Source organism: Puma concolor, chromosome D1 (assembly GCF_028749965.1).
Source record: "Puma concolor isolate L17-30 chromosome D1, mPumCon1.1.hap2, whole genome shotgun sequence".
In the NCBI taxonomy this organism is placed as follows: Eukaryota; Metazoa; Chordata; class Mammalia; order Carnivora; family Felidae; genus Puma; species Puma concolor.
In genome coordinates this window covers 67,574,837-67,602,498 of record NC_141676.1, presented here as the reverse complement: position 1 = coordinate 67,602,498, position 27,662 = coordinate 67,574,837, and the positions used below count along the sequence as shown (strand labels likewise).

The window sequence follows — 27,662 nt, the reverse complement described above, 5'->3', positions numbered from 1 at the left end:
CACTATAATTTCCTTTTATTTGTCCTGGATATTTAATCTGCAGATATCTTTTTAAATTTTTTTTTTTTAATTTTTTTTTTCAACGTTTATTTATTTTTGGGACAGAGAGAGACACAGCATGAACGGGGGAGGGGCAGAGAGAGAGGGAGACACAGAATCGGAAACAGGCTCCAGGCTCTGAGCAATCAGCCCAGAGCCTGATGCGGGGCTCGAACTCACGGACCGCGAGATCGTGACCTGGCTGAAGTCGGACGCTTAACCGACTGCGCCACCCAGGCGCCCCTTAAATTTTTTTTTAATGTTTATTTACTTTTGAGACAGAGACAGAGCATGAATGGGGGAGGGGCAGAGAGAGAGGGAGACACAGAATCAGAAGCAGGCTCCAGGCTCTGAGCCATCAGCCCAGAGCCTGACGCGGGGCTCGAACTCACGAACTGTGAGGTCGTGACCTGAGCTGAAGTCGGACGCTCAACCGACTGAGCTACCCAGGCGCCCCTAATCTCCAGATATCTTAAATGTATCTTCCTTTAAAATTCCTTCTGCCATTGCCCAAGTTTAGACATTTATTAATTTTATCTCTCATGACTATTTCCCATTGGTCTCCCTGACTGTAGATTCCCACCTCTTCCTTCCACCATGCAGAGTATTTTTAGGTTTACTCTTCTGAATCACAGAGATTATCATATTGATCCCTAACTTTAGAGAGCTCACCACTGCCATCAAGATAAAGTCCAGACCTCTTGGCATGGTCTTCATTGCCCCTCTTGACCCACCCCAAGTCATTACTCATCTCTGGCTATTCTGCTCTGGCCAAGCCAAACCACTCAAGGTTTCCAGAGCACAACACATACTCTCGGCCTTCCATGATTTTGATCATGCTCTTCTAGTTTCTCAGAAAATCTTCTTTCCCTTCTACACCATTTAAAATATGTATATATCCTTCCCAATCCACCCTAGATGGTTTTCCTATCAAATATACCTAGAGATTTATTGAAAAATGTTATCTATAGCAAAGGGCCCAAATGGTTATTTGATTTTACCATCTTCTTTATTATCAGGTATTTATTGAGTGCTATACTATTGAGGAATCAAAGAGGGATCTAAAGCACTTCCCAGTTAACATTTGTTAGATGTTACCAGAAGATATAAATAATTATATAAGTGTCAATGAAGCAACAGGGGAGATATCCAGCTTCATGGGGGAAGGTAATGGTGTTTTGGTTATGTTGCATTTGAGGTGCTGATTGAATACTCAAGAAGACATACTCTTCTTTTTAAGAATAGTGGCAACTTAATGCATGTATATGAAGAAAGGGAAAGTAGAAATATAAAAGAAAATAAATATTAAGAGAGATGAGATAAATGATAGATACAGGCATTCAAGAGATTGGTGAAGAGTTAAATATGACAAGGAAAGATGACAGTTCTTCAAAAATATGAGTGAAGAATGGAGCAGACTATTGAAAACACATCAGGAAGTATTTTAGTTGGATGGGACTTTACAAGCAAGGCACATTAAATAAGTTTACTGTTACCAGTTTGTTAATAGAAGACCCAACAGCCTTTTTGTGTTCTCCATAAAATGACATAGTTTTAATGTTACAACATTTTTGAAAGACTGGTTATCCTGTCCATTCCTGCTTTAGAGTGGGAGAAAATTAAAAACCCATTAATCACCGCCATCTAGGCCCTCTGTGTTGTGTGTGTAATAAAACAGCTTCAATTCAGATGCTCAGAAAAATTTAAAGTTAATGCAGCAACAAGAATGAATCTTTCAGCATCATTTCAATTTCATTTTCTTAAGCGACAGCCAGTCTTTTACTTGGAAAATCAGAGGGTTCCTGGAAAAGAGATTCTACTGTTCTCTGGCTGTTTTATTCAAATGACAGCATAATTTTTAGAAAGGCAATAAGACTGTTATCTCTCTCTAAATCCTAAAAAGTCTTGGTAATATTTACCTCCACAGTTGCCTGACTTGTCATGTCAACCAAGCTACTACGTACCAAGGGATGCCATATGTTTCCTGCCACATGACAGGACTTCTTCCCCAGTATGGGTGCTGACATGCTGCTAAACCTTCCTCATTCTCATCCTACTCAGCCACTATCACTCAAATGCTCACAAATGTCCGGGGCTCACTAATAAGGTGGTGTGGATAGGACAGAGAAGTCCCTGTATTAAATTATCTTCAAACGCCACTGACATGCATGTTGGACATTTATAGAGAAAATATTGGGTGTTATTTTATGCAAACAAAACTGTCAGTGACCCTCAGTGAGATTCAGCATTTCTTGACAAAATATGTTGGATCCTCTGTCTGAACTATCCACAGAGCTTTGCTTTCATCTTTCTGTAAGGCAACATGATTTTTCTTAAAGAGCAAGCACTTTAGAGCCAGCAAACATGGTTTCTACTCTTGCTACCTACTAGCTGTGAGACCTTGGTCTTTAACTTCCTTCAAAAATTAGCATAATGGCTAGTCTCAATGTTGTTATAAAGTTTGAAAGAGGGAATGGGGTCTTACAGATAGATGGAACCCAACCCATGGTTTTCATCATTTGAAAAGGCATTTATGAAGCACATTCTGTGAGTCAGCCCTGAGATGAGAATGTACAAATGGATAATTCCCACTCCTTGCTCTGAAAACATACATGATTTAGCAGAAAGAAAAAAAAAAAGACATGAAAATAAATGGTGGTGATTCTCAGTCCTGGGGGCTATTTTGGCTGTGTGATAAAAATGGGATGGTGCATAGAGCACTGTGTCAACTGTGTTGGGGAGGTGAGGGAGGCATATCATAGAATGCTTTTCTGAATAGATGTTTCAAAGTATCTAGAAAAATGATAGGAAAATGATGGCCATAAGACAAAGACATTCTGAACACTTAGCTCTCCAGTGTTAAAGAGCTTTAAATTTTAGCTGTTCTTTCCTGCTGTGATTCTTCCTATGTCAGTTCTCTGTCTGGAATTCCATCTGGCTGGCCACTGCCTGAGGCGCTGAAAGGGCTAGGCAGTGGTCACTGGGAATTTGTTAGTCATGGTAAAATTAGCCACACACTGTCTTTGTACTCAACAGTATGAAATGCACAGAACCTGCTTGGTCCCAAGGGGAAGATATTCGGGGGCAGGGGAGTAAAAATATCAGTTGGGCCGCCTGGGTGGCTCAGTGGGTTAAGCATCTTACTCTTGATTTTGGCTCAGATCATGATCTCACAGTTTGTGGGAGTGAGCCCTATGTCAGGCTCTGCACTGACAATGTGGAACCTGCTTGGCATTCTCTCCTTCTCCCTCTCTCACTCTCTTTCTCTCTCTCTCTCTCTCTCTCTGCCTTCCCCTCCCCCACTCATGTGCACACTCTTTCTCTCTCAAAATAAACATTTTTTTTTATAAAAATACCAGTTATTATCACTATCATGTAGCTCCTAATATGCTTTGCAACCATTCCCCATTCAAGTCCTGCTTACATATTTCCATCAGGGAATAACAAAAATTCCCTTGTGTCTGTAGGTCTTGACTAACAGATAATTCACTGTATTTGTCTTAGTAAAGTAAAAGGATAATTACATGTTGTAAAAGGCTCTGTTCGAAATTCACAGACTGAGAAACTGGCTGACTTTGCATGTGTAATGTAAAAGGACTCAAATTCTGTGAGTACTTCAAGGTGTCTTCCACATGTAATTTAAGTGTCACTAAAACTTTAAAAGAGACATTACTGGAATAATTTAAAGGAGAATAATAAAGTAATTAGTTTAAAGTAGTGATAAGTAAAGTGAGATTACTGAATATTTCTTTGTTTTAATTATATGGGCTAGGCTAATGGTGAGGAAGCTATCAAGAATTCTAGTTACTCATTAATCTTGGTTAGCAAGCATCATTGATCTTTACCCAAGAATGACTGTTGGCACTTCCTAAACTAGTGGAATATATACAGTAAAGGAAGGGATTAAACAGTTTAAACAAAGAAATACCATTAGCAATTAAGCATATAGAAAAAATGGTCGTTTTCACTAATGAACACAGAAGTACTCATAAATCTGAAGTATCATTTTATACTTAACAGTTTTTTTAATTATAATATCAGTGCCTCTAAGATTGTGGTGAAAGTGATGTTTATATATTCTATATTTTTTATTTGAAAATATATTAAATATAATAGGTAGAGAAGAGGTAATAAAATGGTACAAAACTTTTGAAAAGTAATTAATAGCATAAATCAAGAACCTAGTAAATGTTGGGATGCCTGGGTGGCTCAGTCAGTTAAGCATCAGACTCTTCATTTCGGCTCAGGTCATGACCTCACAGTTTTGGGAGTTTGAGCCCCACATCTGGCTCTGCGCTCACAGCACAGAAACTCTCTCTCTCTGCCCCTCCCTCGCTCACATTATCTCTGTCTCTCTCAAAATAACTAAATAAGCTTTAACAACACCAACAAAAAGACCTAGTAAATGTTTGCATTTGGGGAATATAGTCAAAGGAAATTGTCAAATAAGAAAAAGTAATTGGTATCAATATGTTCCTGAAGCATTGTTAATGATATTAAAACAGTAGAAAAAACCCAAATACCTAACCATAAAAGGATAGTTAAATAAATTATTGTATATAATTATATAATTATAAATTATTATATAATATGCATTATATTATAATAGTAAATTATTATTATATGTTGAGAGGAAGTAACATTATATAACACCAAAATAATAATTATGGAATCCCTATAAAAATGCTTAAATTATAATGTGAGGAACAAATGCAGGATGTAATCTTATATATGGTCCATGTATATATAAAATTATGTCAAGCACATGTGGACATATAGAAAGCAAATAGCATAGTGTGGAAAGTACACACTTGGCAACAAGACAGGCTTTAGTTTGAATTCTGGCTGTTGATTTCTGATAAGTCATTAAAGTTCTGTGTGTCTTTTTTAATATATAAAATGTGGATACCCATACATACCTATAGGACAGCTGCAGTATTTAAATTAGATAATTCTGTAACATGATACAAGGTAATGGAATTATATGTGAGTTTTTAAAGCTTTTCCTTATTTTGATTTTCATTAATTTTATAGTATTTTTACAATAGAAAATGTATTTTAATTTGATATTTGTCACCAAACTTATATTCACAAATATACACTTTGGGGCAGTGACTAGATAGCTGAAAGAAGTGATCTAAGTAATTTTTATTTAGTACTAAATAAAGTTAAAGTAGACACACTGCTAAATCATATTAGTTCATCTACTTAACAAACACTTATGTAGTTTTACCATGTAACAGGCACTGTTCTAAATGTTGTATTCCCTGAATCCTTGTAACAATCCCTGGAGGAAAGTACTATTACTATCCCAATCTCACAGGTAAGAAACTGATACACAGATACCGGTAGATATTGAGCAAGGTCACATTGGTCCATGTGGTGGAGCTGGGATTTGAACTCAGGAAGTCTGGCTACATGGTCCAGCTCCTGAATGCTCTGCTGCTTTTCAACTGGTCAATCAAAACATGTTCAGTGAACATATATAGTGCTTGACACTGTGAAGGATGCCAGCAAACTTAGGACACAATCCTTAACTTAAAAAAACATTCTCTAGCTTTTAGCTACTGTCCCAAATTTTGCTCCCTCAACCTCACATAACTGTCATCCACGTCACAACTAAAAACTATTCACAGAGAGATACTGCTTCTCGTCCTTAATGACCGAAGTTCTGGATGAAACTCTGTAGGCTACAGCTTGGCTCTCTGACAATGTTGGTGTTTTCAGAAGTATATGCTGAGAAATGGTGGAGCTGTCTATGTAAAGGTGTCTAACTGTTCTACAAACAGTGGACTCGGGTTCTCTGTATTCATATATTTGTGTATATACACCTTCATACCCTATATGTATATGTAACTAACATTACAACTAAGATATTAAATCAATACTGCAAACTAACATTACACACTGAAACACATTTTATAATACATTTTAACACATAGGAAATCCACAAAGCATTGCTTCTTGCTGTTGTCATTGTGCATATCTTAGACAAAACTCTCTCTAATCGAAGAGTATTCTGAGATTGCAAAGCACATTCTTACAAACTTGAAAAATTGTCACTAATTGGGAGATGAGACAACATGATGGTTAAGAATAATGGCTTTAAAATCAGTGTAGATGCCATCTCAAGCACAGGTATTTACCACATGACTTGGACAAGTTTCTAAACCTCTCTTTAGCTTAGTTTCTTCATCTGTTAATGGAGACAGTGCATACCTCATAGGATTGAGAGAAGTAAAAGATATAAACATACAAACTTAGAAAAATGACTCAGGCAATATAAGTGCCTAAGGAAGAATAAACATTATAATTCTTACTGCAACTGCTTATCCATAAGATAGGTCTTATTACCACGTGACCAAAACAAGATGTGGAATTACATTAAATTCTAAGGTTGGTATGCAACCATAGTCTCATTTTTCAAGTTTTTGTGTTCATCCAGCAGCTGAATTGTTACTAATTTTACAGGTGTTACAAGTGTGAACTAAAATGAAAACTTATACTAATTAAATACTTCTGATGTTCAAATTCACTGTTTTAAACTTTGTTATAAAAAATGTTCTGCATTAAAAAAGTAAGACACTACATTATGATGAAGTTTATATTTCTATGCTCTTTGTTGTCTCATTCCAAAGGGAAAAAATTACCTCTTCTAAATATTTTGTTTCCATTAATGTCTGTCATTTGAAGTTTACTTCAAATGAATAATACATGTTGAAATCAAGTTTTAAAGAAATATTAACCCCTTATCTGGTAGAGTACTAAATTTTGTGGATGAGTCCACTTATCACCAAAGAATAGCCATTCAATCTCTACTGTATTTCTTTCAAGATGGGCCCTTTACTTGACAATAAGACTGATGAGAATGTGCAAAGACATTTTAAATAAATGTTCTGTGTTTGTTTTTCTTTCTTTGTTGCAGTCATTCTCAGCACAGCACGGCAACCCGCCAGCCTTCCGTAACTCTCCAACGGGCCATCTCCCTGGAAGGGTAAGATAATAATATGGAGCCTTCTCTTAAACTAAACCGTGCAGCCTCATCACTTGAACGTAAAGAAATTTTCTTTATTTCTTCCTTTCTTTCTTCCTTCTTTCCTTCCTCCTTCCCTACCTACCTTCCTTCTTTCCTTAGCAAATATTTATAAAACTTATGTTATATGCCAAGTACTGTGCTAGGTACAATGTTTAACAAGACACATAAGATCTCTTCTTTCCCTTCAGAACTCTTATTGTCTGGTAGGAGGGGCAGAAATACAGACACAAATTTGTATCCTGTGTAACCATCACAAAGAGAGGCATATAAGAGATTAAGGGAGGATCCAGGTTGGACACATGGATGAAAATGGGCATCAAAGGAGGGGGAAGCAGTTCAGGATGGTTTCAGAGATTATATAACTCTCAAGCTGAGAACTGAAGCATCTGTGGATATTTGCCTGACAGACACTGGAAGTAAGGGTACTCTGAGCAGAAGAAAGGGCATGTGCAAAAACATGAATACATGAGCAAGCACGAGGTGTCATAAGGCCATTAAGTGATCGAGTGATGCAGCCTACGGTGTGTGAAACAGTGGAGCAGGAGATAAGAATGGAGATGTTGGCTGAGCAGTCTTACCTGTAGAGGACTTAGTGTTTTGTATTTCTGAATTCTCCAATCAGGTAAAAGCTGGAGAGGATGGAGGGAAGGGGCTAATATTTCCCTCTACTTGCTTGATAATTACAACAGGTTTAATTGAGAACATTTCATTGGTTAACTTATAAAAATTAAATCATTTTACTTTTCCAATCTCTGTTACCAAATTTGCTTCAAACCTATTTCTCGTTGACAGGTAGGCTTCCTTAATGACATTTCAATTCAAGCCTTTCTGTTTTAAAAGTTTGTTTTGTTCAGACCTCTGTCCCTCCTTCTAACTTAATTAGGGCTTGAGTTCCACCAGAATGTGGAGTTGACAGAGGTGTTGTCTTCTCCTTCTCACATCACCCTCTAGATTGTCATTTCTCTTAGATTTCTCCTCTGGTAGTATTGGGGCAAAAAAGGAAACTGGAAATGGAATTTCCTTATCATTCCACTGTGGCCAGTCCCTTTTTCTTGGTTATCTCTGGTGATGTAGCCTGGATGGGTGGATAGTCAACCATGCACAGATGCTGGGAGACTCCCACAGCTCCCCCAGCCATGTGGTCCCTTGGATGATTCAGCTGTCTCTTCCACAGAACTCCTAGCAATGGCACACCGTGACTTACCATGCATGCACCACTGCCTGAGCCCTAGCAGTCCCTCCCATTCCTCCCAGAGTGCCCCTTTCTCATCTGTCCTCAGCAGCTTCAAACATGAGGCTTGCAGGCATGAGTGGCAGGTATCTTTCCTCCTCCTCAAGTTGAGCTTACCAGGGACAGTCCTTGCCTCTTCTCTTCCTGGCTGACCTTTCTTGTCTTCACTGTCCAGGGTTCTTTTCCAACCTGGGTAGCAACAGGGCAATGCAGGAAATTCCATGGGTAAGTGGATATCCACCTAGGAAAGAGACATTGCTCTTTACTTCCTGGAAGAGTATAAATACTATAAATACTTTTCAGAGTGCCCTTTCTTGCCCTCAGCTCAGGATGTCCCTAAACCCATAGGAAGGTGAGCAAAAGGAATGTGGCCTCTCCATAGTCACTGCACTCCCTGAAAAGGACACCTCCTTCCCCTGGTAGCCTGTCTTTTCTGTTTGTGATGGTAAAGAATGTCAAAGCACTTTTGTTCCTGTAGTAAACAAACAAAAACAGAGAGATAGGGGTGGTTGCTAAATATGAATTTAGTTTTGGAGAATTTAAGTAACTTTCTTCTCAACAGGGCAGTGTCTTAATTGTAACATTTGTTCTAGTTCACGAAAAAAAAACAAAAAAACAAAGGCAAAGTAAGTACTCAATCAATACTTCACCGCATTTGGTTCTGTAGTAATATTGAAGGTGGTCTAGATTCTGGATCATAGCCAGAATCACTGAGTTTAAATCTGGGCTCAGGAACTTATGAGCTGGGTGATAGCAAATGGCTTGTTTTTTTGTTTGTTTGTTTGTTTTTTGTTTGTCTGTTTGTTTGTTTGATTTTATATGTTCAATTTCCTCATCTGTAAAATGTATTTCCTTACAGAGTTTTTCTCAATAATTAAAATTATATTTATTGTTTTTTATAATATTACTGGAATTATATGTGTATTTGCTATAGTATAGTATAATGTTCATTGCTGTTGTTATTGTTATTCATAACATAGACTTAATTTATCAGGCGGGAGAGTTTCACATTTATATTAAATAAAGATTCGTTAAAACAGTCAGGGACTGGTGTCATCGCTACTTTAGAGAGACTTACTCCTATATACACAGGTAATGCTCATTTGTGGAAGCAATCCACATCATTGAGTTTGCTTCATTGTTGAGTTAATATTTATATACAAAAGTATTTTAATTGCCAAGATTATACTTAAATGCTTGTTAAACACATTAAAGAATAGTGTAAGCCTTTTCTACATATTGGCTTATCCTCAGCTCCAAAAGACAGAATATAGGACCTGCATAACAAATGCTCTTACATTTCTGGTATATATATCTGAGAAAGTTTAGGACAGAGAGACTACATAAACACATGAGAGGAAATAGTCTCCCCCAGCCTGTGAACTTCTCAAGTCCAGTTGGACTTGAGAATGTTCATCAGTCAGCACTTGTGACTGAACTCTCCATACCACCCCCATCGATTTCCCCTTTCTGGAAAGAGCCATAGTTTAGAAAAACTATTCCACAAAACTCACTGATCACCTTCTCCAAAGGACTGTGATCAGTTTTGAATTCTGCATGTTAAATCAGACATGGAGAGCTAGCATGGAAAGTACATCCAGAGTTAACAAAGGGATGGGACAGCATTTTATCAAGGAAACATTGACAGGGTCAAGATTCTATGATTGGAAGAAGGGAGCTTATCATTAATGAGATTACATTCAAAATGTGCAACTTGTTGGGAATAAAAATAGTACATATTCATGGATAGTTCTTTAAGGGAAGAGAAAAGAAACTATCAAGTGCTTATTAGGCACCTGGTATGTTGTCATTCTCTCTCTCTCTCTCTCTCTCTCTCTCTCTCTCCTCATCCATTCATCTATCTTCTCTAATTTTATTTCCAAAATAGTCTTATGAAATAGGCATCCTTTTTGTAAATCTTGATTCTCAGGAGGTTAGGTACTTTTCCCAAGGACACCTACATAGAAAGTAGCACAGTTTGGATTTGAAATCAAATTGGAGTCTGCTGTACAACAGTGCAGCATGAAAAGTCTTTATTGAAGCGGAGAGCTCTGGTCACACCATTCATAAAGCACTTTCAGGATAAGTGAGATATAGTGAAGAACTTCCTAGGGCTTTTATTTAAAAAATGATAAAGAACCAGAACTGACTCTAAATCTGGAAACCATTAAACAGAGCTAATAACCCACCATTTGGGGTGGATCTGGAAGCCCATGTACATGCTACGTGGCAGAGGTGTTGTTTGTGGTACAGGTGAGAGTGGGGAGCTGAGCTTCCCACTGGTCTCAACTTCACCTTCCTTGTTCCTTATGAAGACCTCCCTTGGCAGGGTGCAATATGGCTGTCATGCCACATATTGGTCGTTAACACAGAGAGGATTCCCTCCAGCTGTTCTAAATAATGGCATTTTCTTCTAAAGCTATTTCCAAATCTCTTCTTTCTTCTTACTCACAAAAGCTTATTAGCAGTTTGCCAATAAATATTGTTTTAGCCTTTTGCACTGTTTTCCACTTGAGTGAAATTACCTCTGTGATAACCACAACCACTAATGCTAATTCTCTGCTAATATGGGACCAAAGATGTGAAGGCCTTACCCTGACGTCATAAATGGAAGAGTGAGTCCTTTTATAAAAAACACAACTTGTAATCTCAGCTATACTCCATTGTTTTAGCTGGTATAAAGCATTTTTCTTCATATCTAGTGAATCATGCAGTATGAAAAATACTGTTTTCCCTGCAATCATGGAAGGAAATAGAGTCTAGAATCAAAAAATTGGTTTAGAATCCTGCCCTCTTTGCCATCTGTTGTTGTCATTCTCAAAACAGGACCCTTACCCTCTCTAAGCATGAGTTTTCTCCACAACCAAGAGGAGAATAGCACAGGACTCACCAACTTTCTACAAAAGTAGCAGGTACATATTAGACCCTCAATAAGTACTAGTTCAATATATACTTATTCCAAGTGTTCCGAAAAAACAAAACTTTTATTTTTATACCCACGATTAGCTTGAAGACCCACGTTGAACACCTGCTATTAAATATATATATGTATGTATATGTGTATACTGTATATGTGTGTATGTATATGTATATATATATGTATTTATGTAAAGCATTTCTGGATATAAAATATTTGAGGCAGAAATAATTTTGTGCTGCAGGAATATTTAGAAGGGGATACCTCAGTAATTCTCCACAAAGCCCAGAACACTAAAATTCATGCTCTAAGTGCCCAGCTGGCCAACAAATAGAGAGATAATGTGACATACAATCATTGTCACTGAGCCCATAGTGGGAAAGTAATTTTTCACTTTGCATAGGCCAACGGGTCTTTAACAGGATTCTCATTAAGGTGTTATACTGCTGAGTGCAGGCAATCAACTGAAATTGGAAATTTTCTTGCTTCAAAATTCTCTTTCCTAATGCTTTTGTGAAAAGCAACTACTTAGGATATTTTTTAAGTGAATGTACTTTAAAAGTCCATATGTTTATATATTTTTCACCTAAGTTGCTATTTACTTGACATAAAATAATTGGAGATATTTCAGATTTCCACTTAATTTGATCCATGAAGACAACAAAACTGTCTAATTGAGCCTCTACCTAGAGTTACTGCTGTTTTTTAAATCGATATCTGAATCATCTTTAACTATGCCAGACATGAGGAGGCAGAATAACATCCCCATTAACAGTGTGAGCTCCTTGCTTCAGGTTCAAGTTGACAGATACAGCCCACACCTGAATCTCTTCTTCCTCCTGAGACCCCATTAAAAGGACACTTAAAAGAATAAAGAAGAGACAATCCCATAATGGTAAAGGAAGTGGAAGAGGCATCAGAGGCCAAAAGATTCCCTCACACTTCTGGATGACAGCAGATGGTGGGGTATAGATGGATGAAATAGAGCAAAGCAGCCCCGACTTAGATCACCCAGGGAGGCAGGGCCATTGTGTTCTATGTAAATGCCATCTTCTAAAGTTGTTTCCAGGGATGCCACCCACAAAAAGGCCCACCACAGTGCAGCAGCATTGGATGCCTACAGCTCAGGAGGCGGCAGAACTGCCTAGCAAGCCCAGGAAATTCAGAGACTTCAGAACAGTGACAACAGATGGGCTGAGAGCAGAGTCTGAGAATAGGACTGAGGATACCCCTACTCAGCACACACACTCCTGATACAGAACAGCTACAAGGCAGTGACTTACCACCTGTCAGAAAATGAAGGCTCTTCTCTAAAGAAATAGAATTTCTTCTGAGGAACCTAGCTAAGCTAGTTTGCATGTAACCACACAGCAGAGCCCTTCATGGTATGCCAATTATAGGGACAGCTTTCAGGTTTGCTTGCCTAACCTGAAGTCTTTCAGTGGAAAAGACTTGCCATTATCTGCAGCAGCCCCTACAGCCTTTCTACTACTTCATTCTTAAATATGAACAGCCAGCCATGAGTTACTGAACAGTTTAACAAAACCCATAAAATGACAAAAAAAAAAAAAAAACAAAAAAAACAATAAAATACACATACATAGAGAAAAACTATCCTCAAAGAAACATGTCATTCTGGTAACAAAATAGAATTTAAAGAAATACTCTCCTTATAAGCATATTGTTAACAATATGGAGGTAACCACTGGAATTAAAAGTGAAATGGTTACAAGTGATTACCTCTGGGAAACCAGGTAGGATTCTTAGGAAAGGGGACACAAGTTAAATTTTGAGGAACGTATTTGGAACAAGGTGGAGATTAAAAAAGGGAAATGATGTGCAAAAAACTAAAGTACTTGGCTAACAGAGCCAAAACTAGGAAGTATCTACAGCTATCATGTAGCTTTCTCTCATCCACCAGAGGACATACACTTTGTTTTATCTTACTTTAGAAGATCATTCCAGCAACATCATAGAGGTACTTTTCCACTAACTGGCATTTTCACCTCAATGAAATAGCTGCTCTGTGAGGTGTTGACCACCTTTACAAGTAGCACTCAACAAGAAACCAGATGACCCTCTTCATGAATATTATAGAAGGAATTGTTTACAGAGTGGATGGTTTGCCTAGTAGACCCTCACTAAAAATCTCTCCAAATAGAGAGGTCTGCGAGTATCCAAAGGATAACCAAGAAGCAGTCTTGTCTGTATACAAATACATCTAGGAGAAAAACCATCCTCTCAGGTTAACTGTTCGGTGTTAGTAGCATCATCATTCTTTCTTAGAGGGACTGGCCGGTCTTGATAAGAACAGCCATGATCCTATGTTTGACACAAGAGACCCCCTCGCCACACTCTAAGACCACTCTGGATTCTTGAGACCATGGCACCTTGGCACCACTGCAGCCAGAGAGCCTCTGGCATTCCCATGTTGGGTCTGAACAGGTGTGCTTCCAAGGAACACTCTGGGAACACAAGCTTGGCTGGAACCATTGGTTCTCTTGTCCTGTACCCATTTCCTTTTGCCTTTATGGGAGCTTTTTTGCAGCTAACATGCTTCAGATTTTTCAGGATGATGCTGACTTAAAATAGTCTTGGTCTAAGTGCCCCGATATGTGGTTCCAAAACACATGGTCACTTGTAGAAAGTGTAAGCATCATTGACCTGAGAACCAGGAGATCTGGGTTCTAGGTTCAGTTCTGCCACATCTTACTATGTGATTTTGAGCAGATCTTAGATACTTTCCAACTCTAACATTATAGAGTTTAATGATTTTTGAAGATAGAAAAGATACAAAAACAAATATTTGTAAGAATATTTCCAAACATGAGGCCTAAAGGACCACTGGGCTTTAGATAGCTGGCCCTCAGGGGCAGTGGCTTGAGTCATCTCTACCCACACACACTCACATATCCAGCCATCCTTCAGGATTCATAATCAATATGAATGGTCAATTTCTTCCTTACACAGAAGTCTGTCCAAAACATTTCCGTGCCCTGATCCTCAAAAGCAATACTAGGCAGTGTTTCCCAGAGTAACTGAGAGGAGCCTGGTATGCTGAGAAGTACACTGAACTACTTTCAGACTTGAAGGGGAAGCTTTATTCAGGTTATTAGTTGCTGGGATCCCTGGTCAAAAATATAAACCTTTGTTAACCACAGAAATGTAATTGACCTCACCAAAACAGGGGGCCAAGTTGGGTTAAGTGGAGAGAATTTTTGTGTATGTTTAGAATGCATTGAGAGAGTGTATATAGTTCTTGCCCTCTTCTTTATTTTGTTATCCTGATAGCTGAAGAGTTTACTTAGAGAGAATATAGGAAAATTAAAAATACAGCAACTAGGGGCACCTGGGTGGCTCAGTCAGTTAAATGTATGACTCTTGCTTTCGGCTCAGATCCTGATCTCACGGTTTTGTGAGTTTGAGGCCCATGTTGGGCTCCGTGCTGGCAGTGAGGGGCCTGCTTGGGATTCTCCTTCTCTCTTTCTCTGTCCCTTCCCCACTTGTGCTGTCTCTGTCTCAAAATAAACAAATAAACTTAAAAAAATTTTTTTTAATATAGCAACTAGGTGATATTTAGAAATGCTTGGAAGAAATCAAAATTGCTCCTGACTCCTCCAAAAATATTTTTGCTTGTGATTTATAGTGCAGTAAAGACAGACTAGCCTCTTGGGTCAGAGTGCCAGCCTCACTTTTGTTGCTCCGTCACCTGCTGGGGGATCCTAGCTGTGGGGAAGAAAGAAGGGAGTTTACAGACCCCTCCTTTCATCTCGAGAGGGAAAAGGGACCTTCAGATCTTAAACCTCAGAGGACCCATTAGAAATTAATCAGAACAGTGGATAATTCCAGAGTGTATGTTTCCTGTAGTTCACACCGTATGTTTGCTTTTCATTTCTCCTCATGTCCCTGCAGTTTCCTCCTCTGCTCCCAGTGGAGCTGTCAGCTGATTCTCCTTAGCCCCATTTCTACTAGCCTACTGCTCCTTTTTTCCATTTCCTTACTTGATAAGACATTCCTTTCCCAGGCCTTGTAATCTTTCTTCCTTACACGTGTGGAACTGAAAGTATAAAAGGTGTCATCACAACAAACTCTAAGGATTGCCAAAAATTTATCAGTGTTGACAAAATGCTGAGGCTGCAGAGAACTAGGGCATGTATGTGGGCTGCCAATTCATGGGATGCTAACTCTCTCCCAGGGCCTGGGTTTCTGATGCCATCTGCTGTTGAAATAAAAACTGTGGGAAAAAATAAAAACAGAAAAATGCCCACTTCCCTGGATATGACAGATAAAATTTCTCAAATTTGGAATGTCAAGTAAAATATCAACATAGATTTTGGGAGGTGACCTTGAGGATCTAGATTTATATATTTTTTCAGCTAAAGACTTATTAGCATTACTATTCCATCAGAGAAAGGCTCCCTTAAAGCAATGAAATAAGAAAGACATAAAGAGTATACAGCACTCCAACACAAATGCAGGCCATTTGGAGACACAGACTGCAGAGCCCAAAGAGGATATCTTCTGTATTCAAATGCTAAATATATAACATTAAATATTACCTATTTAATAGTAAGTGATATGTTTTAGGAGCCTTATGTGGATCTCATCTAGTTCTGATAACAGTTATTGTTTATGGGCACATTATCCCACTTTATGGTTGGACACAATGAGGCTTTGAGGAGTTAAGGGTGCCGCCCAAGGTCACAGAGCTAGTAGGTGGCAGAACTGAGATTTAAACCCACATTTTAAAATCACCACCTTTCCCTGCCCTCTCAGAATTATAGGTGTTTTATTATTACAAATTGGCCAATTTGGAGGCCTAAGTAAGCTGTTGAAATACAGTGTGGAATTCAATATGATACCTGGGGTTTGGGAGGTTTTTGTCATGATAGGCATTGTCAAAAATCCAGTTTTCGTATAAGAACATAAACAAAAATAGCACAAGCACCTAATGGTGACTTCACTTATCTTGAAATGTGCTGAATTGGAAGTAGAGGAATGATATTTCTATACTCTTGGCATCTGTTTTACCCAGCAGGACTAGGAAGAAAGCCGGGGTGACAGGTCAGGAGTCTGGTTATCAAGGGCTGCTGGGCTATCCTCTGTGGTGCCCTTGCACATGGAAGATATTCATAGCCAAGCAGCTGGAATTTATTTTAGAGGGATGCCACAGAATCCACTAGGGAATTTGGTTTGGGTGTCTGTTTTTTAGTAAATCTTCTTTTCTGTGCATAGTTCAATGCCAATGTGATTATTTATCCTGCATGTTTTCCTTGGAAACCTTTTTAGTTTTTAATAAAGTGTTTTAATAAAGGGCTCAAAGTAAGTGATGAATAAACTTCCTCCTTATTATTGTATAATTAAACATACTCAAAAACCAGTGTGATACAGAATATTCAACTAGAAAATTGCCCCTCTTCATCAATACTCCTAATTATTAATGCTATGGGGCACCTGGGTGGCTCAGTCAGTAAGCGTCCGATTTCAGCTCCAGTCATGATCTCACAGTTTGTGAGTTCAAGCCCTGCGTCGGGCTCTGTGCTGACAGCTCAGAGCCTGGAGTCTGCTTCGGATTCTGTGTCTCCCTCTCTCTGCTCCTCTCCCACTCACACTCTGTCTCTCTCTCTCAAAAATAAATAAACATTAAAAAATAAATAAATAAATAAATAAATAAATAAATAAATAAATTATTAATGCTAATAATAATATGATCATCCATGATGTTGATTGAGATGGCATTGAAGAGCTAGTTAACATACTGAGTTACAGGGTGTCTGGGTGCCTCAGTCAGTTAAGCATGGTTTGTGGGTTCGAGCCCCACTCCAGGCTCTTGCCAACAGCATGGAGCCTGCTTTGGATCCTCCCTCTACCTCTCTCTCTCTGCCCCTCCCCTGTACTCTTTCTCTCTGTCTCTGTTTCTTCTCTCAAAAATAAATAAACATTTAACATAATGAACCAAGGAGGAATTTTTTAAAAAGCACCCAGTCATAGGTTTGTCAACCTATTAAAAATGAATGTAGGCTGGGGCGCCTGGGTGGCGCAGTCGGTTAAGCGTCCGACTTCAGCCAGGTCACGATCTCGCGGTCCGTGAGTTCGAGCCCCGCGTCGGGCTCTGGGCTGATGGCTCAGAGCCTGGAGCCTGTTTCCGATTCTGTGTCTCCCTCTCTCTCTGCCCCTCCCCCATTCATGCTCTGTCTCTCTCTGTCCCAAAAATAAATAAACGTTAAAAAAAAAAATTAAAAAAAAAAAAAAAAAATGAATGTAGGAAACCTATTCTATGACAGGATTTAGCTGCCCAAACTGGCAGAAAGACTTAACAGTCACAAATCTCCCAGTTGTAATCCTGGCACCAACTTATTATCATACCAATATCCCTCTTTGAATGCTGCCCTTTTAATTCTATCTCTCTAGTATTAAGGCTACTCTTACCAAGTTGCATGAGTTTGTGCCCAATCAATAAAATTAATTGGGAATATGATGATGAGCCCTGCAGACACTACCTCTGCCCCCTGTCTGGCAGGGAGAAGCAGCTATTAATCAAATAATCACACAAACGAATGTAAATCTGTGACTATGCCAAGTACTGTGAAAAACTGGCCTATGATGCCCTGAGTGCCTGTAATAGGGGATCTGTAATAGGGTACCAGGAGGTCAGGGATGTCAAAGAAGGCTCTCACCTTAACAATGAGGAGACCTTAACCAGGCAAAGAGAAAGTACCATCATTAATGACGGCACAGGCAGTGATTACAAATCTGTCTGGATGTATTTCTGAGCTGAACACTGACTAGGGCAACATGAAGTCAGTAGAGCTTGCCATTTAGAGATTTATAATGAGGAGGCTGACTCATGGTTGACTGTCTCCCCCAGAGAGGCTGTCAGATGGAGGCTTGCAGTCGTTTTATCAGAACTACATGGTCTGCATAGATGTGATTTTCTGAATCCCTTCTCTCGTCAGTTCTGCTGGGGCCTTGGCTTTTGTTTGATGTGTTGGTCTGCTTGTTTATCTGCCTGTGTGCCAGAACTCTAAAATCTTTCCTTGCCCCTGCTGCTTCCTATACTTCTCTTCTTCTATCTTCTTTCCCTGGTCCCTCTTACTTTTTTTTTCCTCTCCTCTTTTCTCCATAAACTCCCTCCTCCTTTTCTTTTAGTCTTGATTCTGCATCCATTTCTTCTTCTTTTTTTTCCCCCTCTTTCCTTCTGCTATCCATCCTGAAGGTACTAGGCTCATGTTTGTCCAGGGCATTATAATTTACAAAGAAATCTCATGGATGTTATTCTATTTGACCCCAATAACAATTTCATAAGAGAGCCTGAATAAGAATAATTTATCCTGTTTGCAGATCTGTCGTGAGATAGGTGACTTCCTCAAGATTGCATATCTGGGAAAAGGAGGAGCTTTGACTGCAAACTGGATGCTTATCATTCAGCCCCACATTGACATCACTAGACCGTCCTACCTGAAAACAAATGTTGAAGACATCCCAACCACGTCTTTTAGTCTTATTGACAGAGGCGGTCCTTCTTTGCCCTGTCTTTATCATTCACAAAAATGAGTCTAGACAGAAGTTGCGGTCAGAGAGGTTTTCTGGTTGCTCATTTATCACCTGAGCAGGAATAGCCTCAGTCTCATCTGTTGAATATTTACTGGACATTGCATTTGACCTTGAATTGAACCCCTTGTAAAGAATGATTTTCATTATATTTTTACCTTGCCTGGCTGTGATCTGGGAGATGGGATGGCTTCAGAAAGCAGGGAATGAAAAAGATAGCTTTGAGTATCATTTATCAGCCTTCATTGGATTACTCATCTTGAGACATCCATCTTTATATATCCAACTGAATCTGGTGTTTTTCTCTGCATATATCGCTAATCCCTCAGAGACTCTCAAATTCCATTAGGGTATTTGTTTACTTCCTCTTCCTGGCCAATTATAAAGAGTTTAAAGAAAGAGCACATCCATATCCTATGCCACAAGCCAGATGCCCCTCTATTACCAGAAAAGCAGCCAGTGGTCTTTATCCTTTATTTAATCTCTCTGCTGATTTCCAGTCCTGGAAATGTTTACTCTACTGAATATGCTTTTAAGATGTCAGTCAGCAACCTTTATTGACTGATGGATCACACTTGGTAAAGTCTCCTGCTGGTTACATACAAAGTCATACTGCTCAGGGACAATTGTGCAGGAGACAAGCACCACCCATCCATTCTTTCAATTAGTTGTTGATTTGACTGATGTACCTTTCATTCATTCCTGCATTCAACTAAGTATTCACTGGAATGCCCAATATGTACCAGGCACTGTAGTGAGGAATTTAATATAATGAAGAAGAAGAAAGGTTCAGTTCCTGCTTTTGAGGAGCACACATTCTAGTGGGGTGACACAATGTTGATAGTTGCAATAATTTGCTGAGCTTGTATGTTTGTAGTTTTAGAACAAAAGAACAAGCAGCTGATTTGGGGAAAACCAGTAGTGATGTTGGGACATGGTTATAAGTGTTTTTATCAAGGGACTACCAAACCCAAAGGGAAAAGGTACTGTCTCCAGACTGAGGAAATTCCATACTCACATGGGCTGGTAGTAGAAGTCGGGAATTTTAATTTTAAGCACAGGTCTATAAAAGCTACACGGAAGGGTAGAAGGGAGCCATGCTTGTCACAGCCTTTTAATTCTGAAAATAGAAATTCTCCTGTGATCAAGCATCAATTATGCACATTGATGGGCAATCGCATTTCAGTATGAATGTTACATGATATTTAAATGTTTATACAAACCTATATTTAGATGTTTACACAAACATCTCTCCACTTACAGTGATTTTTTTTCTGCACCCCTGAAATGCTTGCTTGTCCTCAATTTCCTCTCCTTGGTATAGCAGCCTGGTGTAATTTAAAGAACATGATGTTTTGATTTCTCTCTACTTTTATTTAAATACTGGCTCTTACTAATTTTATCACCTTGAGCTCTTACTGAACCTCTCTGAGCCTGTTTCTTTAATCTGTAAAGACTAATAACTACTTCATAAAATTGTTTCGAGAATTTATTTTTTTAAATATGTAAACATCTTAGCATAGTTCTTAACAAGCACTAGGTACTGAGTAGGAGTTAGTTCTCCTCTTTTCTCCTTCCCTATATTCCATCTGCCCCTTCTCTTTCTGATATGCTAGAACCTCTTCCCTCTTTCCCAAACCAGGAATCAATAAAGTTTCCATTCATTGTTCATTTAACAAAAATTTCCTGTGAACCTCTCTTGTGCCCTCAGGGAGATACAGTCAGTATTGTGGAAGACAGCCCAGTATATGGTAGAAAAACAAAGAGGAGAGAGTAGGCCCTTTTTAGAAACAGACACCCTAATCCAAAAGCCCTTCTAGACCCAAGAAAAGCATTTCTTAATGGCAGACTCTCAGAAAGTATAGCAGATGAGAAAAGAATGCTTTGGGGTAAAGTGTCACCTTATCCCACCTCCTTATTTTACATATGACAGAATAAGTTCAGAGCCATGCACATGTATACTAGCTCACATACATGCACACATGTCCACTCCTTCCATACACCTCCTCTCCAGTGATTTCCATTACATTCAGTGGTTTATAGGCAACTATTACATATATATCCCCCAGGATCCCTTCTTGATTGCCTATATCATAGATCAAATCTCTGCCACACAACTTAATGCTTGGAATTTTCCCCTTGTTTCATATGTAAGAGTTTCTCTACTAGGCTCACAACTCCTAAGGTTGCTTCTAGGTCCCATCTCATTACATAATTATGAAACAGGTTCTCAGACACAGACCATGTTTAACAAATGATGATTTGTTACATTTCCTTCTCCTACTATGACCTGAGGAATAGGGAATTCACTCTCCCTGAGTGACTGATTTTCTCCGCTTCTCATCCTTGTTTTCCTAGAGGAGATAAGCCAACTGATCATTATTCTTTTCCTCTCCGTGTGTAGTTGTGTATGATAGTGGAAGCCACAGAGGCTCTTGTAGACAATCAGAAGTATGAATACTGCTGCCACCACTTTTAGCTGGCTGATATTAGACAAGAAACTTAACCTTTCCAAACCTCAGTTTTCTCATCTTCAAATGAGGAACATAATACCTGACTTACAGGGACACCATAAGGATTAAATAGTCTTAACTCTTCATAAATGTTGGTGATTATAATTAAATTTAAAGCTCACCTCACTAACCAAAATATAAATTTGTATTATATTCAGGTATGAAAAAGACCAAGGGTGATGGTAGTAGTTTATTCCCTCTTACCAAATGGATTATGTATTTCATGGCCTATTTAGGTGCGTTGAATGTGTTATGGTTTACAAAGTTACAGGAGTGCTGGAGAACTATCTTTCTATCTATCTAAATAACTAACCCTATATAAATACCCTTGGGACGAAAGAACCATGGCTGTCAAAGGTTGAGTTCTGTGTGTTGTAGACAGTGGCCTTCCAATATTCTCCTAGTTTTAATTTATTTGGGGGACATCCTCAATTTGAGGGAAAAAAGTTAACACGAGAATTAAAGTTCCCAAATATCTAAGCTATTACCATGTCCAGCTATCTACTTTCCATATGGGGGAACTATCTGAGTCCAGAGATAGGCAAGAGATTTTCCAAGGCCACACTAAAGTCAAGACCAGAATTCAGTCTCCTAATATCCTGGCCACCCCTATTTCCAGAGGAGAATGAGGATGAACAAGAGTCTTCCTCTGGTTATTCTTTTCTCACTTCGTCATGCTTTCTCTGTATTAATCTTTCATCTAAGAATTAGATAAGGTTTATTGAGCTTCCTAGAAATGTGTGACTTTAGTGCTAAGATGTAAAGATTATGGCTTAAGTGACATATCCAAGCACCAAGAGACCCAAATCAAATCGAAACAGTGATTGTGGCACCATTGTGGATCATTTGTAGGATTCATGAGTTAAGAAATTATAATACCCTACTGAAGATGTAGACATACCAAAATGAAGGAGACAGATTCACTTAGAGCTTTTTGTTGTTGTTGTGATCATTGTTGTTTTGTTTTTAGAGGGTTCTTTTGCCTGGAGAGGGAAAAGTTACTGGGAAACAGGAGTGATTTTAGGAGAAAATTGGGGGGAAGAGATGTAAAATATCAGAAGTATCTTGCCCTGTACAGTGCTGATCCTGTGACTTCCCATTAAGCCATTTCTTGTCTTTCATATAACCTTCAGTATCAGGTCAGGTGTGGCAAGAATTCTACACTGGGCTTTTAGACCACTGTATGATGGAACTCACACTCTGCAAATGGGCACATGGGGTGTTTTTGGTTCCCCATCGCCACTCCTCTACACCAAGTGTCATTATCCCTTTGCTACCCTCCTGTTTTTTTGTTCCCAGTGTTACAACTTTTTTTTTTTAATCAAAACCAGCTCTTAGGACCACCTCATTTGCACTGAGATATAGGTTTCTTCTAGGTTTCATTCCACAGTCATTTATTGAACATGTTCTTTGTGCCAGGTATTTTACCAGGTACTAGGGACACAAGAACTAATGAAAGGAAGTTCATGTCTATTAGGCACTTTCTAGATATCAGACACTAACTCACAAAGTGAACATGACACTCAAGAATCTCAGAGTCAAGCAGAAAAAGCAAGCATACAATAAATGGTCATCATTATAGAAGATTGCAATCTTAGCTTACTGACCTAATAATTGCCAGTTTACTCTTCTGATCTACCACTATATTGTAAACTCCTGGGAAGCAGAAACTGCTTTATGGTTATAATTCCAGCCCCAATGGAGCTCCACTAAAGTATAGAGGATTCTAAACACATAATTGTTAAACAGATACAGAGATAAAGTATGATGATTAGGACAGTCCATATGTGAGTCCAGTGCAGTGCAATTCTATTGGAGCTAGTGTTAGAGCTAAGGAAAGCAAAGGTTAAAGTCATGAAGAAAGAAATGGAGCCTCCCAAGCATACAAAGGGAAGGAGCCAGATAGCTGCAGGCAGAGAAGACTGTGCATACAAAGACCAAGGGAGGGAAGAAGTCTGGTGTTTGAGAAAAAGCTGGTAATTCAAAGAAAATCAGAGTTACTTCGTGATTGAAATTTAGAGTATTTTTGAGAGTGTGCCAGGAGATGAGGCCACAAATGTTTGTTCAAGGAAAAAAATATTGATGATTCTTTTAAAATCACTTTGTGTTAATGTCACTGTCCACATTTGGCATTCAGATTTCACTATGGCTAAAGGAACTAGTTAATGAATGACTTTAAGAATCTCATACCAAGGCTTTGAACTAATCTCTACTTCTAAGTGCAGGTATCTGGCAAGAAGTAGACTGGTAAAAGAAGTAAAATTTCCCAGTTGGAAAAACCAGCATGTAAAGCAGTGATCTTCCACCTCTTTTCCTGATGACAAAAAAAAAAAAAAAAAAAAAAAAAAATCAGAAAATCCATCAAGGCTCAACTCATAATGATATAAAGCTTTCCCTGGAATTAGCAGAAAACATAACTTGTAGCAGGAAAAAGCTACAGGGATATTCAAGCCAACACCTGCAATACTCACAGAGAAGAGAAGAGCTAAATGTTTCTTTTAAGAGAAGAATTTTTAAGTGTCCAACTGTAGCTAAAGGTTAGTTAGGTGTTTGTATTTCCTAACATACTATTTTTGAAAATGAATTTCATTAATAGTAATGAATGATGTTGTTCATGTTAGCGGTTTGGCCTGTTTTTTCTATAGTAATTCTTACACAGATGTCTTAAGTATGGAGAAACTTTTTAAAATTCTGTTAATGAGGTTTATGGTAAGTCTTGTTATGTGAATACCAAGATCACTGACCAGGCTCTGCAGATAGCTACCCTTTACTAATATTACTAGCCTTTTACTTAACATCAATTTTCTATATTGAAGTCATCACGAGAACTGGGTCAACCTCAGTGATCCCCTTTCTTCCATAACAGGTTGGGCTCATAGTCTGTTTTGGCTTATGGAGTTATTAGCTTCAGGATGTATTAGCTTCAGAGAGCTGTTATAACAAATTACCACAAACTGAGTGGATTAAAATAACAGAAATTTATTGTCTCTCAATTCTGGAGGTTGGAAGTCTGAAATTAAGGTGTTGGCAGAGCTATCCTGTCTCTAAAACCTGGAAGGTAATCCTTCCTTGCCTCTTTCCTGGCTTCTGGTGGTTTGCTGACGGTGTTGGATGTTCCTTGGTTTACAGCTCACACATAACTCCTGTCTCTGCTTCTATCTTTGTATAGTAGTCTCTCTGTGTCATCACATGGCTGTCTTTTTATCAGAAGACCAGTCAGCCCAGAGAAATGGCCTACCCTACTCCATTATGTCCTCATCTTAACAATACCTCTGCAACCACCCTATTTCCAAATAATGTCACATTCTGAGATACTAACAGGACTTCAACATCTGAGAGGGACAATGGGGAGTGGGGGATGGTAATTCAACCCACAACACAGAATGTAAACCTCTCCATGGACAGAGACTATATCTCTCATAGTTTTGTATGTCCAAGGTCCACTAGTGTCTGGCCCAGTGACTGCTGGGTAAATTTTTGTAAATGATTAAACAAATGTGCAAATACTCTATTCTCCTGAGAACTGAGATCTGCGTCTCTGTTTACCTATTCAAGAACATCATCCTGATATGGCCTCTGCCTCCAGGTCTCCATTGCAGCCCTGCCAGAGCCCCATGTTCTAGTCAAGCAAGAATACTTATTTTTCTCCAAACACTGCATATTATCTCACTTCCTTCATTTATACTTTTCCTTATCCCTCCTACTCCCCGCATCTCTGTGTTAAATCAGGGCTCTCTACCTGTTATAAAATTTACCCCAATTGTTTGTGGTTGAATGAATGATATTATAATTGGTTGTTTTTATCTTCTTCCCTATCCCACTAAAATGAAAACTCCATGAAGTCAGGAAGTGAATCTAGATATACTAGATATACTAGATATACTAGATCCCTATATCTATGGGATATAGATTCAACTATATCCCATAACAATATAGTTATGGGAATAACTATATTCCCAGCACCAAGCACAACACCAGGAGTGAATTTACCTTGACACTCTAGAATTTCTCAATTGCATGGGCCACTTCAAGCCCCCGTACTTGTGCCAGGCACTCTGCTGGGTGCTGGGGACACAGAGGGAAAAGGGAACTCATATTTATTAAGCACTTTTTAGATATCAGACACTAACACTTTGGGTGAATGAGAAACTCAAGAAGTATAATGTTACACATGTAATATTCTTTTTTTAAAGAGGGGACCCCAAATTGTAAAGTCTTAAGACTTTATAAAACCTGCATCTGCCCCAGAATACCACCTTTCATGCCAAGCAAAGTAATTCTAACCATATTTTCATGTATAACTTAAATGTAGTCACCTTCATCTAACTTTCTCTGGACCTCATCCAGAAATTATTTATCTCCAATCCTTCATAGGACCTTGTATGTATCTCTGTTATTAATTATGGTTTTTATATTAAAATTATAATTTTGTATATTTTTGTTTAGTTTTGTATATTCCTACTTTAAGGATAAAAAAAAAAAAACAGGCTCAGCAAGATGAAATAAATTGATCAGTCTTATAAGCTATGGAAATCCAGGTTTCAAATTTAAGTGTGTATCTGAAGCCACGACCAAGCTCTTGGTCTCAATCTGTAAACAAATTAGAGGTGAGAGAAGACTTAGAAACCTTGAATCCAAAGAATTTTAATTAATCCAAATCATTTTCCTCATAGCATACTAATTAAAGAGGGGTAGCATATTTAGTAATTAAGTGGAATTTCATAATGCCATAGAGCTCTAGCTCGAAAGATAATTTTAAAAATCTTTTACAAAATATGCTTTGCCTTTAGGAAAAATATTCAGAGCCCTCCCACCAAACCTTCCACCACCTCCCGCCAGTCGTATTATCAAATTAGTTTTGCTTATATCCTGGCTTTCATAATTTTTTCAAACAATATTCCACAAGTTCTGAAATCTTGAGGACAAATGATGTAACTACTTTAAAAAACCAAGTACAGTGGTTATAGTTTTTTTTTTTGATGAGTTTCCTAAAATGATTCCTTTTATAACTAATTGCTCTTTAAAAATTCAAAATGCAACAGGAAGCAGAAACAAATACCTGTCCTTATGGATACTATATATAATTTAATGGGGAAGTTTTCAGCCAAAATATTATGAAATAAATCAAGAGGGATAATTTATTTTCTCTTGCTTTGGAGATGGGATGATCCTTAGAAGGTATGACTACGAAAAGTGAGAGCGTATGTGAGAGCAAAATTTAATTGCTTCCTTGTTTGTCTTTCTGAGAAATTTACACAAAAGCAAATTGAGATGAAACATGGTTATTAGATTATCATATGTGATATGTGAATAAGCAAAAACTCCAAATATTTCAAAATCAAACTAATCAAGATTAGACTGATGCTAATCTATAGTTGATTTATGTTTGTGGAAAGTTATTTAATTTGTCTGTTTGATTCCTTTTACCAAGAATTTTACATGCAATCTCAGATGTGTAACTAATTCAAAGATTTTCTCTAGAGACGAGCACTTAGAGAGAGCTTTATGAAGGCTATGAACTAGAAATCAGCAGTTCAACCCAAGGCTGTGGTCATAGCCTCAACCAAAGCCCCTTCCTTTGCAGCGGGGATGTCTTTAAAGACCTTTAGAATGTTTAATTAAGCCTCTCGCAGGCAAACTTGGGAGGTTGTAGAAACAGCACATGACATGAACACTTTTAGCTTTACAAACTAAAGTTACTACATTCACTCCCCTTGGTGCAGAAACATTCAATACTTTGATATTATCCAAATGCAAAGTCTGAATTCCTTAGCTTGGCATTCATGTTTCTTCCCAGCCTGCCCCAGTCTTCTCATTTTCTTTGACACAGACTCTGCTCTCCATGCAAGCTGTGATACTCCCCGTTCTCCAAACACATCTTTCATTTGCTCCCCTCTGGCCCTGGGCTCATGCCATCTACTGAAATACCATCTGCTTTCCTTTCCACCTCACTAATTTCTACCCATCCATCAAGGTTTAGCTCTGATTCTATCTTCTCCATGACTTCATCTTTTTTCTTTAATGCAGAGATTTCTCATTACCCACAGCACTCATTTGGACTTAACATATGTGGCCTTGCATTTTTTGATTTATTATTTTTATGTGGGACTATTTGTTTTCTAAAGGTTGTAACTTGTAGAGGAAAAGGAAGTAAGTTTGCATTTAGTGAGCATTTGCTATGTGATCCTAGCACTTTATATCTTACTTCAGTTTACCCTCACAATGCCATAAAATAGATATCATTCACAATTTACAGCTAAAAAAATAAGATCAAAAAATGCCAACAAGGCCACCTAGCTATTAATTGATAGGACTGTTGTTCAAGCCTAGATCTACCTAGCCCCACTGCCCATAGTCTTTTCCAGTATCACACTA

The 27,662-nt window shown here is 38.4% G+C and overlaps 1 protein-coding gene across 25 annotated transcripts in view; it reads left to right on the top strand.

Annotated features, from left to right (window-relative positions):
• The window catches only part of DLG2 (discs large MAGUK scaffold protein 2), a 2,060,086-nt gene that overhangs the window by 1,665,854 nt on the left and 366,570 nt on the right, over nucleotides 1-27,662 (top strand). For all 25 annotated transcript variants that reach the window (XM_086678450.1, XM_086678461.1, XM_086678456.1 and 22 more), the window contains one exon: nucleotides 6,965-7,033. In XM_086678450.1, coding sequence (XP_086534576.1) covers nucleotides 6,965-7,033 — 69 coding nt within the window. The remainder of the gene's footprint in view (nucleotides 1-6,964; nucleotides 7,034-27,662) is intronic.